General features: G+C 40.5%; 1 protein-coding gene across 2 annotated transcripts; it reads left to right on the forward strand.

The window, feature by feature from the left end:
* Window positions 1–217: 217 nt before the first annotated feature.
* Window positions 218–13,396, forward strand: LOC143018895 (uncharacterized). 2 transcript variants are annotated; one of them, XR_012965783.1, is made up of 5 exons: window positions 218–232; window positions 386–840; window positions 2,585–2,705; window positions 4,804–4,877; window positions 12,952–13,396. XR_012965783.1 is itself a non-coding variant. In XM_076174462.1 (4 exons), exons 1-4 carry the CDS (start codon window positions 838–840, stop codon window positions 13,054–13,056), a joined length of 303 nt encoding a protein of 100 aa, XP_076030577.1. In that variant the 5' UTR covers window positions 625–837; the 3' UTR covers window positions 13,057–13,396. The 2 variants fall into 2 exon arrangements, 1 of the variants encoding a protein (XP_076030577.1); XM_076174462.1 differs by lacking the exon at window positions 218–232 and having other exon boundaries at window positions 625–840.
* The last annotated feature ends 2,584 nt before the right edge of the window (window positions 13,397–15,980 follow it).

Consider the following 15,980-nt stretch of genomic DNA (forward strand, 5'->3'; position numbering starts at 1 on the left):
TTCGGCTCTTTCCTCCTTATTAGCGACGTTAAGTGTTATGCGTCTTACATCAAACTCATCCTGTGGTCTAGTTCCTGATTCCCGGGAAAAAAAATCCATTAACGACTTGTAGACTTTATCCGGGATTTACCCCGAAGAGATTTTCCTGTGGGAGCTATTACATTGCTTCAAATGATTTGGTGCTTTTAACGCCAGACGATTATGCTCGGCTTAGACGAACCCCTCGGCTGCGGTAGAATATCTGGGGGGGAGGGGAATCCGAGTTCTTGTATTAAATGACATACTCGAATGTAGCAATCCATATTCTATTCTAACTTTTTATTGTGATATTTCTTTCTTGTGGTGGTTGCCATAAATTTGATGAAACATTAATTTCTGTATTCAGTGAAAAGAAGTGGAAGAAATATATGAAATCTTCTGACAAGAGTGGTTCGACGGTGCAGTGGTACCGTTCTCGACCGCTGATATAGCGATCCGAGTTCGAACCCCGCCCAGGGATGAAAATAATACATCACTGCACTACGAGCCAGCATACTTTGGCTGGCAAGGAGTTTTGTGTGTGTGTTTAAGGTCACAGCATTACCCATAGATCGGGTCATATACGAGCCCTGAGCTCTCGTCTGAGAGGGTAAAAGTTGTCGATCTAAGAGCGAGGTGAATCACCAAGAAAATCGGTTCCAAGAAGAAATATACTGACCGGTGAATCTGGTATTTCCCAAGCCTAGCGTTACCTGGTACATATACTCGTACGGTCTCAGTCGAAAGAGGCAACTCAGATTAACCAGTCGTTATTTGTCTTCAACGAGGCTGCCGACTGCAACCGTTTCTAGACGCAATATGGTGAGTTCCATCAATATTTTTCTGGCTGAATTGAGTCCTTTGGTGGTAGTTGGATTGAAAGTGTAAGGTGATACTCGCGAACGGGTCAAAAGAAAAGGAAATTAAACCTTTGGGACGTGAGGGACTTCACTAGACACTGGTATCCACAAGTTGTCAGACCATTCGTGTGCACAGCTATGCTGGTTTTGAGGACGTCGCGGAGTTCGTTAGCAGTGCTTCCACACCCAAAAATTTCGTTACCCCAGACAGTTGTGTCAATTACCCTAGATTACCCTAAATTATAACTTAATTTAATTATATATATATATATATATATATATATATATATATATATAATATATATATATATATTTTTTTTCTGGCAAATAAAAACTGCATAAGAACAGTATTATGCAAGTCAACGTCACATTTATGTAAAGATTTAGGTATTTCTATAAAAATAAGAAGTACAATGATGAGCGTAATCCAGAAAATAAAGACAGAACTCCTGCTTCCAAATAGGTATAACATGCTATTTTATGTAGTACTGGAGACCGTAATCCAGAAAATAAAGACAGAACTCCTGGTTCCAAATAGGTGCAACATGCTATTTTATGAAGTACTGGAGCTAGGTTCTCCCCTTAGAGCAGCAGATTCTTTGCAAGTAGCACTGCTTTTCACATTTCTAACAGCTTTAAGTAAACTTTCGTCAATAATTAAGGTATTTGCTTTTGCATAGATGTTCTTCGTGTGGTAAATTGCGTGCATGAGCCCACAGATTATTTCATTTTTCAGACTGTTCCTCTGGGATGTTTGGGTTAAATTTAGTTAGCTAAAAAAACTTTCAACAGCTGAGCTGCCGGGCCAACAGTCCAACGGCCATAATTATCAGCTGCTTCGTAGGAGTTACTAACGTGCCTCACACCCCATCCACAATTTTAAAAGGCCAAGGAGTTACTGGACAGAACATTATCATACCTGTCCATCATATATATTCGTTATTTATCAATGTCGAAAAAATAAAAAAGTATTCTAAATTCAAAATTGGTTTTGTTCTAAAGGAATGTGAATGTGTCTGATTGCCCTAGATTCTCTATTTGTACCCCCAAAATTTGCCCAATATCCCTAAAAAAAAAACCATTACCCTAAACTCTACCCCAGCATAGGCTTGATTACCCTAAAAGTGGAAGTGTTCGTTAGCCCTCTTTGTTAGCCCCATTTTTTTTTTTTTTTACAAAGAACCCACGCCCGCAATGGGACTTCCTATCGATTAAGTCTATAACAATCATTCAATTTTTATATATATTTTTACATCTTATTTAGTCTTACTAACTAGACTAGTTTATGTCTGATATATCATATTATAATTATGGTGGTACTTTATGCAATTATCGAGAAATAATCTGGATTTCTGGTATATTATTAAACATGTTTTGAATTTTTTGTTTATCTTTGGCAAAAATAAACGTATACATATATTCTTACCAAAGATACACCAAGAATTCGAAACCTGTTTAATAATGTAACAATGACGCAGTTTCCCGTTGAAACCAAAACATGGCGAGTCTGTCAGGGATGTCAAATGTCAATGACATTTGTTTGGTTGCTTGTGATTCACCATAGTCTTGGATCACGTGTTGGACTCGTGATCGACAGCTATTTTCCCTCCTGAAAGAGAGGTCAGAGCTCATGGTGTGTGTGTGTGTATTCGAGTTTATGTGTGTTCAAGTTTGGTTCTGTAAACCTGTTCATTGTTCCCATGCAGGCTTCTCGCATGCTCATGGCAATGGTTCTCATCGTGACTGCGATGGTGGTGGTTGGGGTGGAAGAAGAGAACTGCAGATTTTATCAGAAAAACCGCAAAAACGTTTACGTTTGTGCGGAAGGTGAGTAGTTATTCTTTAGTTCTTCCTTTACTACTTTTCTGCTTACCTCTAGGTGATCTAATTTTCCTCCATCGAGCGCCTTCAGTCTCTGTCACGTGCAAACTCGGGGTCAAATCTATATTGTAGTGTATTTCAGTTCCTACTCTTTGTTCATCAATTCACCAGCTGTTTATTGGTCGATTTATTTTATTTTTATTAATTATTATTTCTTTTACTTATTAATTTGATAATGATTTTTAAGGTTTACTTGTGCCCGTGTACATTGTATACACGGACCAATGATGGACACATATTTCTTGATGTGGTCCTGCTAGAGTCTAGCAGCTAGACGGAGGCAGTGTGAATCAAAGGAGCATGCCGACAGGAGACCTTTTGGTCCATAACTAGGTTGGATGCGAAATATATTATAATGATAAATAAGCAAATAAAAATTATAATAGCATAAAGTTAAACAATAACAAAATAAATGCATGGGTATAGTTAAATAATTAACAGGAAAATGGTAAATAATAATTTGACAAATAATGAGTGAAAATCAAGCAAATGATAATAAACAGAAATAATAATATAAAATAAATGGCAGGCATTACAGCATCGTGGTTAGGTGTTTATCTAAACGAATCTTATAGCTTCGAACTGAACTACATTGAGCTTCCTCTGCATGAAGTTTATTCCATTCATTAACTACACGGTTGGCGAAGTTGTTTCTACCCATCTCCAAATTAAATCTATTTCCTGACAGTTTGAGACCATTATTTTTTGTCGGATTCTCAGTGTGAAAATTTTTACTTTTGATGTCAGTCCCCATTAGAATCTTAAAGACCTATATCACCTCTGAATCTACGCTTTTTTTTTTTCTTTTCTTTTTTTAGGAAACCGATTCATATATTTTAGTCGATTTTCGTATAATTTATTTTTGATATTTGGAATCAGTTTTGTGGCTCACCGTTGTACTTTTGCCAATCTGTCAATATCTTTAATGAGATTCGGTGATCATATCAGTGCTGCCCATTTTCAAAACCTGTCCACCCATTTTCTTCCATGTGGAGATGCAGTGACTTGAAGAGGAGAAAAATGAAGTGCATGACTAATCAGAGAAAGTTGTGGACAATTTATAGTTTCACCCAACCAACGATTTTGATTGACCAAAGTTGTCAATTACTCAGAATAATAAGACCAAAAGAAGTTGAGTGATGAAAACACGATTTCACGTTGGAAATTCACTTACGTTTTCCGTTATGAATTGGGAATTTCAAGTAAGGGAGGCACCATCTACCACAACTCTACACTTCACACCAAGAAATTTCCAAGATGTGGCGAGAGACCCACAACAGGGCCGTCACCTTGAAACCGTATGCTTGGTAGTCACTAGAAACAGTGAAAGTTTAAAACAGTTTCATCTAACTTGTATTCTCTATTATAATTATCAGTAGTTTTACTTTGTTCTGAACTTTTCTTTTTTCATTTTGTCATTTTTCTTTGTTGTCACAGGACCCGTTTGAGGGCATGTCACTGAAATGAATACAATTGTCAGGTGACAACAAGATTGAAAGCATTTTATATAGATAGGGTAAACAGCTCTTTCCCTCCTCCATCCAGCCAGCCATTCTTCACCAGCAAAGCGAGGTGGCTAGGTATAGGAGGAGAACATCCTCCTTACCTTCTCTTTCCATCACACTCTGTGTCCCTGTCATTCCTTCCCTCATGAGCTGTGAAAGTCAAAACTCCTCGCCACTTCATCAGAAGAGCATAAGAACAAGAATGCAAGAGACCAAAGTTTCATGTCCCTTACCACCTTCTTTCCCTATTCATAAATTTTAATCTTCTCTTAAAACAACCAACTGTTTCAGCATTCACCACATGGTTACTAAGTCTATTCCATTTGTTAACCACTCTGTTGGTAAACCAGTTCTTGACTATTTCCCTCTTAAACATAAATTTGTACAGTTTAGCCCCATAAGACAAATCATCACATGAGATTGGTTACGATTCTATGGTAAACATGTCAAACTGATTACATGACTTATCATTGCAACATTACACCCAAATTCTTTCAACAGATAGACTCATGATTTTGTTTTCTGTTTATTTCCTGCAGAGCGCCCTGGCGTATGCAACCTCCCCACGGGCGTAGAGAGACATTGCGGGCTGATCGATCCACCCCCAGTCAAGGTAATTATTTCTAGCGTTTCATTTCTTCTTGTATGGTGTATATGTGTCTTTACAGCCACCCTTTCCTCTTCTCTCTCTCTCTCTCTTTTTTCTTTTTTTTTAATCCACTACCTTAAACTGGACTTATTTCTCCTTATGATTGTGCATCTACCCTTTCTGCTCATCTCTTTGATATAATCTTAATTTTCTGGTTTTCTTGTTTTTATGAACACTGTCCTATCTTTCCTTTTTAAACTCTGATAATCCCCTTTCCGTTTGCTAAACTCACTCTTTTGCAATATTTCACATATCAATTAATTGCCTAGTGTCATGACCCACCTATGGACCAGGCTAGTCGTGACATGGAAAAAAAGCATATATATATATACCAAAGGCTTTTTCCCCCTCATAAGAGAGGTAGCCAAAAAACAAAGGCATAAAAACCACTCCCACACATTCCATCCCTAACATACTCCCCTCCCCTCCACCCTCTTATCTTGGCACCTCCTGAATGACAGGTCATCCCTGCATCTTGCCCACCGCCCTGGGTCAGAAGCAGTGTTGCAAGACACAGCACATCCACAACATGACAGCTTCATTAAATCGGTGACTGGCCCCGCTCTCCATCCACTCATGCAGAAAAGAAGACTGGGAGAGTCCCTTTGGGTTGCATCAATTCATTTCTCACACATACTCACTCACCCCCCATCCCCCACCCACTTCCCCTCATGCATCACAGCATCATACACAACCATTCTCCATCGATCACCCCTCTTCTTCTACTTTTAGCCGGAGATGTAGAGAGCAATCCTGGGCCCACCACAAAATACACATGCCCAACATGCTCTAAACCCATTACTTCGAGCAGACAGACAAGGGGCTCAGTTCAGTGCAATATGTGCAAAAACTGGGCCCACCTCACTTGTACAACACTTGCTGACACAAACCAATACACAAACACTTGGACATGTTCTACCTGCCCTCCAGTAACCCCAATCCCACCTCCCCAACCACAGCCAACACCCTTACCCACTCCCAATTTCCCTTTGCCCTTACCCCCGATTAGTACTCCCCTTCCTTTGTCCCCGATCTCTCTTTTCCCCCCCTCTGACCCAGATCCTACACCTTCCCCACTACCACCCCAACCTCAACCCCAAACGGCAACATACAACACATACAAAACACACAACATCAACATATTACAACACAACATTGACGGTATTAACACTAAAAAACATGAACTTGAACACTTTCTTAAACAACACAACATACACATTGCAATTTTACAAGAAACAAAATTAAGACACTCACACAAAACACCATCATTTCATAATTACACCACCATCAGACAAGACCGGACTGACGGCAATGGCGGTGGACTCATCACCCTGATCCACCATTCCATCTGTTTTGTGGACACAAGTGCCACAACCAAAATTCTCCTCCCTACCACAGATAACACAACAGAAACCCAATCCATTCGTATCCGCACAGGCAACAATTCAACACTAACAATAGTTAACATGTACATTCCCCCCCAATCATCCCCCACAGTTCCAAACACCTTCAGACCTCAACTCAGCCAACTAACCTCAATCCCCAACCTGATCATGGGTGGTGACTTCAACGCCAAGTCGTCTGCCTGGTTTGTCGACAACCCTGACACAGACAGAGGGCTTGATATACAGACTCAATTCGACTCATTGACTATCATGAACAACACGCATAATCATACACATATCCCACACCAAGCCCTCTACACTCCCTCCTCTCCTGATATCACCTTTTGCTCCCCCTGCCTAACCCCAACAACATCATGGAGAGTGGTCGGAGCCCTTGGCTCTGACCACCTTCCAATCATCATCACCACCAAAACAAGATGCACCCCAGCTGGCCACAGACACACTTACACCAATTACAAGAGAGCTAACTGGGAAGCCTTTACTGAAGAGACAGAACAACATTTTGAAACACTTAACAGTACACCAATCACAAACATAAACAATGCTGTGCACGCTTTTAATACAATCATACAAAACGCAGACAAGAGATACATCCCTAGAGGCAACAGAAAATCACACAACCCCAACTTCACACCAGAAATCCAAGACCTCATCAGACAATGTGACACACTTAAACACGATACCCCCACACCTATCCCTCAAAACATAATACAAACACTAAACACTGTGATTGCCAATAAAATACATGAACAAAAAACACAAAATTGGCAAAACTTTATCAATACACTTGATCACAAAACAAACACCAGCAAATTGTACAAAACACTCAACAGCATCACACTATCCAACACTAACACTACACGCTCTCACGCAGCAATAATCACAACAACAGATAATCTACCCTCAAACAGACAACAAGCAAATGCACTCATACGTCATTTTGCACAGACGAGCCATCTTACATCTCACCCTGACGACCGACGCACCATTCGACGTAAGAAAGACTTCCCCACAGACTCAGACTATACACCCTTCATAGACAGTCAGACAAAACTCATAATGCATAATCTCAAGCACTCATCTGCCTGTGGCCCTGATAACATAAGCAACATCCACCTAAAACACATTGGACCACAAGGTATACACGCACTCACAAACATTGCAAACTACAGCTATTCACACAACACTATACCCGACATCTGGAAGCATGGTAAAATAATCACCATTCCAAAACCGAACAAAGACCCAACAATCCCAACATCGCACCGCCCAATCACACTTCTCTGCACCCCCTCTAAAGTCATTGAACGCCTAATACTTAAACTTGTCACACCATATATTCCCCTTGCTGACTCACAACACGGTTTTAGGCCACTACACTCCACAAACACTCTTCTGACAAACCTCACACAAAGAATTTTTGATGGCATCAATTCAGATAGGCCCCACCACAGAACACTTCTTATAACATTGGACATTAGTAAAGCTTTTGATGCTATCCCCCGCCACAACCTAACAAATAAAATATATAACACAGACATGCACAACAACACCAAAAGATGGCTGGCCAATTATCTGGCAGGCAGGAATGCTCATGTGTCATATAATGGCCAATCATCGCACATCAGAAACATTAAGAACGGAGTACCACAGGGCTCAGTTCTATCCCCCACATTATTTAATCTATACATGCATGACTTACCCACGCCAGACACCTCAGAAATACAAATCTCTTCCTACGCAGACGACATAACAATCACATGCACACATCGTAACACAGACAAAGCTGCAGAAATAATCCAGCCCTACCTTGACACACTCAACACATGGTTCATCACAAACAGACTCAAAATAGCTCCAACCAAATCTACAGCAACACTTCTCACCAACTGGACAAAAGAACACAAATACATACCTCATCTCTACATCAACAACACACTAATACCACACACAAACACACCGAAAATTCTTGGTGTAACATACGATACATCCATGTCTTTCAAACAACACCTCACAAACATAAAAAACAAATGCACACCTAGACTTAACGCACTTAAGTCAATCACAGGAACAACATTTGGACAAAACAAAGAAACTAATATAACAATATACAAACAATGCATACGCTCAGTGATGAATTATGCGAGTCCTGCATGGGCTCCTAATCTCAGTGAGACACACCACAACACCCTTCAAATCATACAAAACAAAGCCCTAAAAACAATTACAGGCTGCACATATACATCACCTACAGACCATTTACACCATGAAACAAAAGTCCTCAAAGTCAAGGACCACCTCGACATGAGAGGCACACAAACACTTGCTGCAGCCACCACAAACACATCGCACCCGCTACACTACATAGCAGAACACCCACACACACCAAGAAACATTAAAACTACACCCAAAGACCTTTATTACGCACAGATACTCTCTTCTCTTCCTCCACAACCACCAAATACCAGCCTCCGGAAACATATTCATAATCATATCACTCACCGCTCCATTAACACACTGAAAGACAACACACTGCTGCATGCCAGACCCCCTGATATCCACCCTTCTGAATCCTCTCTCCCACGAAAGGACAGAGTCCACTTGGCCAGACTGCGATGCGGTCACCACCCAGCACTTCTAAGCTACCAGAAGAGGCTGGACGACCGTGTTGTGAACAGCTGCCCAGGATGTAACACTTCACCCCATACCATACAACACATAATGGAAGACTGCATTATACACAATCATGCACGCAAACAACACAACATACACTCTATAAAGGATTTGTGGGAAAACCCAGTTTCGGCTGTGGCCTTCCTTGGGGAGACGGGACTGCTCGGACAGTCTAGGGAACGACAACAACAACAACAACAACCATTCTCCATTCACCTCTATCTTGTCCTTTCCTGTCCTTCCTCAACAGACATTTCCCTCTTTCCCAAAGTCCCTTTTACCCCATCCATCCATCTCATCCTAGGTTGACCCCTCATGTTCACTCCTTCCACCTCTGCCTTCCACACCTCTTTTACTAGTCTTTCTTCACTCATTCTTTCCATGTGTCCAAACCATCCCAATACTCTTTCATCAACCCTATCTCTCAACTCCTTTTCCATCCCCATTCTCCTCCTCACTTCCTCATTACTCACTCTATCCAGCCTAGTAACCCCTATCATACTTCACAGGTACCTAATCTCAAACACATTCAAACTCCTCTCTTATGTTCCATGTTTCTGCCCCATACATTGTTGTTGGCACAATCACTCCTTCATACAATCTCCTCTTAGCATCCATTCCAAAATGTCTATTTCTCATTACACTTTTTAATCCCCCAAGACATTTACTTGCTTCTCAATCTACATTCTACCTCCACCTCCACTCCTCCCTTTCCTGCAACATTTGTACCCAAGTATCTAAAACTATCCACTTCCTCCAGTCACTCTCTCTTAATACTCACTTCTAGTCTGCTGCCACTTCCACTACTTGTACATCTCATCACCTTACTTTTACCCACATCTATCTTCAACTTCCTTCTTTCACACACCTTCCCAAAGTCTGTCACTAACTTCCTCAATCCCTCCTCTGATCCTGCTACAAGCAGTGTCGTCTACAAACAACAACTGGCTTATCTCCCACTTTTCTTCATTTTCTTTAACCATCTCCAATCCCTGATTCACTACCCTTGCATTTACCTCTTGCACCACCCCATTCATGTACATATTGAACAGCCAAGGCAACATAACACTTCCCTAATGAAGTCTCACCTTTCTCAAACCACTCACTCTCTCCATTTCTAATCCTAACACATGCTCTACTACTCTTGTAAAAGCTCTTGACTGCTCTTAACAGCTTTCCCCTATCCCATATATCTGCAATACTTCCCACAGTGCCTTCCTTGCCACAAGCCTTTTCCAAATTCATAAAAGCTCAAAAAACATCCTTCCCCTTTCCTATAGCTTTCTCACATATGTCTTACCACAAAAATCTGATCTAAGCAACCCCTACCTGTCCTAAACCCACACTGTTCCTCACCAATTATGCCCTGCTCCTCTCCTAATCCTCTCAATCAACATTCTCCTTTAAGCCTTCCCAACTACACTTAAGCTGATCCCTCTGAAACTACTACATAGACACTTGTCCCCTTTTCCTTTGTAAAGTGGAACTATACAGGCACTCCTCCAGTCCTCTGGCACTCTACCCTCTCTAAAACAAACATTAAATAACCTCACCAGCCAGTCCACCATCACTGTACCTCCTTTTTTCAGACATTCTGCATGACATCCATTCAACCCAGTTGCCTTACCTCCTCTCATCATTTTAACAACTACCTTCACTTCATCTTTCCTTATTTCTCCTCAATTTTCCTCACTCATCACAGTCATAATCTTAGAACTTCCTACTGCAGCTACTTTTCCCTCCCTGTCCTCCTTCACATTTAGCAACTCCTTAAAATACTCTGCCCATCTTCCTCTTACTGCCTTCTTTTCCTTTATAATTTCTCCATCTGCACCTATTACCTTTTCTTCTCTACTTGATTCACCTCCTCTTCCTCTCTTAATTTCTTTCCATTTTTTTTTTTTTTTTTTTTTTTTTTTTACCTTCAAAATTTTGTCAACTTACCTTCCACCAAAAAATTATCTTATATTCCCCCATTCTCTCCCCTTGGAACATGTACATCCTTAATCCTTCCTATTATACTCTTAACACTATATAGTCCATTAACACTCTATCTACCACCCTTCCATCCATCACCCTCTCCCATGTGTATTTATACTTGACTTTTTTCCTAAACACTGTATTTACTATCAACTCACTAGACACATTGCCATCAACTCTCCACTACAATTTTTTCCTGGAACTCCACACTTCCCAACCACTCCATCTATTGGTTCATTTCCTACCCTAGCATTAAGGTCTTCCAATACCACTACACTGACATTTCTCCCTAATCCCTCTATACACTTATTTAAATCCATCCAAAAAGCCTCCATTTCCTCTTCTCACTACCAGGCCCATATGCACTTACAAAAACCCACATCTCCCTTCCCAGTTTCACCTTTATCCACATTATCCTTGAAGAAACCTTCCACTCCACTACACACCTATATCTTCACTTACTAGTATAGCCACCCTTTCTCTCCCTTGCCCTCTCCTCACTCATGAGAACCTCCCAACTACACTCCCAAACTCACACTTGCCCCTCCCTTTCAACTTAGTTTCACTCATAGCCAACACATCCATCTTTCTTCTCACAAACATACAGCCTATCTCTTCCCTTTTACTCTCGTCTGTACCACATCCATGCACATTAAAAGACCTAAACCTTAGGGTACTGGTTAGAAAACTCCTAGACCCTCTTATGCCTTTACTTTTTTAGGAATGTCCCCATTGGGGCTACAGGGAGAAGGATGCCTAGTCCTAATCCCCGTCCCATTTTTTGTCACCTTGTACAACTCAAGTGGGAAGACTTGCTGGCAGTATTCTTTTCCTCATCACAGAGAAAAAAGTATATAAATAATAATAATAAGCCCGTACCCAGTTTGGACGAGTGACAGAGAGTTCAGGCAGGATAATTAAACTCTTCATTAAAATTTCTTAAAAAAGAAAAAAAGAAAAATGGACATAGAACAATAAAAAATGGCAATAAATATGACATGAATTAAATGGTTAATTATTCTGGTTGCTAGAAGTCGCATCAACAGCTGATTTTCCAGTGTCGGGAACAAATGGGTAGTTTGAGGTGAGATGCTGATGCACAATAACTTCAGGTAGGGGGTTCTCCTGGTAGTTGGGAATATGTAAGATATTGGTTGATGTTTCCTAGTTGAGAATTAACAGAGAGTGTCGAGTCACACGTTGTCCAGAAGCAGTCTTGAGATGTCCGGATCAATTCGGAAAAAACACAAAGGTCTTGCACTTTGCATGGAGATAGGCAATCATTCTATTCACAATAAGGATGTGACACATATCTAGGTTTTCAATTATTGTCCCCTAGGCTATCAATTGTTCATGTGAACCCACACTACAGTATTCTTTGTCCTTACCATGTTTCCCACTATTGTCATCACATTTTGTTCATTTAGGACATTCTCGTTCTTGGATGGTCTAGATTATTAATATCTTTGGTAAATCTACTATAAACAAGATTCTGTTCTTGATTAGAGCTTGTCCCAAATTCACTACAACTCTCACTATTCACCATTTTTGTTGACTCACGGCTTCACCTGCCTTCCAAATTTTGGTATTCCTTCCTTCTGCTTTCCTTTAAATATCCCTCCAAAAATCACTTAATAGAACTACACTTTTCCCCCTCCAAATCCATGCCTATTTGTTATGTATATCACAATAAAGGAAGAGGAAAACAATAGTCATTCATTGTTGAAACTGTGACAAGTTGAGGAAGGTGGAAAAAAAGACATGGGTCTAATTCTGAGTTTATTCTGGACTGGTTTTGCTTTGAGCTCTGAAGAAGCTCAAAGCAAAACCAATCAGGAATAAACTTGGAACTAGATCCTTGTCTTCTTTTTTCAGCTTCCTCATATTAATCACTCTTGCATATTTTGGTTCACACAGCTATCATCTCAACATCACACCCCAGAGGCGGTTAAATTGATGCTCTGCTTCTCTCTTTACAGTTTCCATGTGACTTTGACAGCGAATGTCAACTGAACTGGAAGTGCTGCAACAATATTTGTAACACAGGGCCGGGCTGCCGGCCTCCCATTCTTTTAAAGAAATAAATTTAGATATTGTATATGCATATTACTGAAGCAAAATTGCCCTAACTAAAAGATGATTACAATATGAGAGGGGAACTTGGGTGATTTAATCTCCCCCCATACACACACTCTCTTTTCCTCTCTTCTGCATGTTTTGTGCAGTCAATATCTTAGGAACTTCAGTGACATCCCTACAGACCAAATCACTTAGCATTCTCTTTTTTAACTGAGAGTGAATTCTCTTCAGTATTCAAACAAGAATTGTTCATGATTGATGATGTGAGGGTGAACCTCATGTGTCTCTCCTTATGAGGTGGATAAAATCACTTTGCATCTGCCACATTAAAAATTTGAATGAGTACACTGTGCTTTCAGTTAATCCTTGCAATGTGATCTTCTTCCCTGCTGAACAAGATGGTCTGGTGACAGCAACAACAATGTTTGTAATGGTGTGACTGCAGTGAAAGGTGGAGGAAAGGGAAAAGGTCCAGGGGCATATATTCAGGGTGTGCTAGATGTGCCACACACCTTCAGCCAGAGAAATGCATGATAGTTATAATTAAATTCAGCAGTAAGTGGGAAATGATATTTTTCTTATTGTTTTATCCCTGTTATAATATTTGGCACTATAGCTGTTCTGTAGAAGCACTGCACACCCAATGATTTGCATCATTATGTGGCACAGTGTGTGCAATGGATTATGAGGGGAGACTGTACAGATCAATGAACACACACTGCTTGAGTTTGTTTTTGCTGCTGAAATTTTATGTTGGATAGAGAGTATAAAGTGTCTGTAATTCATTACATGGGCATAATCAAGATTTGTAGGAATTATATCATTTATTATGAAACCAAATGATAATTCACTCAATCAGAAATATAAGGTTTTTAGTGAAACCTAAGTCATGGACGCTGTTTATGAGTGAAACAAATGGAATTTTCTACCCTTAAGAGGATAAATTCATGCTACCCTGGAGCACAAAGTCAACAGAGGCCATATGGTTCCAGTTTGCTCTCCATAGAAAAGAACTTCCTGACTCAAAGTTAAACAGAGCCTCTTTCTAAAATGAAGTCATAAACAAGTTTATATCCCAAAGACAAAGAACAGTTTAATCATAAGTAATCAAATATGTCAACCAGTCTACTGTGTAATATAGATAAGCTAATCAAAATTAATAATTTTCATTATTTAGGATTTACACATATAATTTGCTTTATCTTCCAACTAATATACATACATATACCTAAGGCTTTTTCCCCCTACACAGGGGGTAGCCAAAAAGAAAAAGGCATAGAAACCACTCCCACCCATTCCATTTCCTATATATTCCACTCCCCTCCACCCTCCCTCTTTTCTTGGCACCTCCTGGATGATGGGTCATCCCTGCATCCTGTCCACTGCCCTGGATCAGAAGCAGTGTCGCAAGACAGCACATCCACAGCAAGGCCGCTTCATAAATTCGACGACCCCCCCTCTCCATCCCCCCATGCAGAAGAGGAGAAGACGGAGAGAAATCCCTTCGGGGAGTGTCAATTTTTTCTCATACATACTTCCTCACCCCCATCCCCCACCCACTCCCCCTCATGCATCACAGCATCATCCATACACAACCCCTCTCCATTCACCCCTATCTTCTGTCCTCTCCCTTCCTTCCTCCACAGACATTCCTCTCTTTTATAATGCCCCTTTCACCCCATCCATCCATTTCATCCTAGGATGCCCCCTCATATTCACTCCTTCCACCTCTGCCATCCACACTTCTTTTACTAATCTTTCTTCACTCATTCTTTCCATGTGTCCAAACCATCCTAATACTCTTTCATCAACCCTATCTCCCAGTTCCCTCTCCACCCCTGTTCTCCTCCTTACCTCCTCCAAGTAACAACATGAATAAATATAAAATTTTAACTATACACACACACAAACACACGTCAGTCAGAGTGGCAGCAAAATCTGGGCCCCAGTGATTTCTTTAAGTTTCAAGGATCACAACAAGGAAGTACCTGTGTTGTATTTATAGGGAAGGGGAAAGCTTGTGGTGTAGTGGGAAGGTGAAGAAAAAGGAGATGGGGAGGGATTACTGAGGAAAATGGAAGGAAATGAGGAAGGGGAAGAGAGGGCCCAGGAACAACTCAGACGCTATGTAAACAAGAGACGGCCTGACGGTGAAGTCGATGTGATTACCGTATTTTCCGGCGTATAGTGCGTGACTTTTTTCTGTTGGAAGGGCCTAAAAATGGGGGGTGCGCATTATCTACGGCCCACGATAAAAATTCTGCGGCTGTGTGTGTAATTTTTTTCACAACAACGTGACGATGTTGGCCGTCACAAAGTCGGGAGGCACACTTCTCCATGACGTTCCATGAGAACATGAAGAACAGCCATGGTGACATGAAAGAATACACCAGCATGGGCTACCGTATATAAATATTTGGTATAGGTAGGTATCTATCAAATCTTATTTTTCATGTTTAGATAGACCTAAACACCATGAAACATTATCAATATTCATGATATTTGCCCATGTTCACAGCATCCTAGTTTGAATTTTATGTTGGCTTTGTTGCTTCACTTTAGGTATGGTACAAATTCCGTTGCGGCCGTTCATAAAATCGTGTCAAACACCTGACTACAACACCCTCTTTCGGGAGTTATATTAACTAAATGTCACCTCGATGAGAGACTGTCCTATTTCACCACTGTCATTGCAGGTTCAAAGCTAATATGAAACAGTCTGTAGTTTCAGTGTTAGATGAATTATTTCCTCAAGATATAAAATGAACATTTTCTGTAAAAATCCTGAAATTTTTCTGTATATTTTACTTTCAATAAACTTTTTTTAGATCATATTTCCTACAAACTATTTAAGCTACAAACTAATAAGGGACCAACGCACAACATGAGTCATATACCGGTACATGTAGTTCCGACTTTTTCTTAGTTG

This window comes from Oratosquilla oratoria, chromosome 36 (genome assembly GCF_046742065.1).
Source record: "Oratosquilla oratoria isolate Oo_2021 chromosome 36, ASM4674206v1, whole genome shotgun sequence".
Classification (NCBI taxonomy): Eukaryota; Metazoa; Arthropoda; class Malacostraca; order Stomatopoda; family Squillidae; genus Oratosquilla; species Oratosquilla oratoria.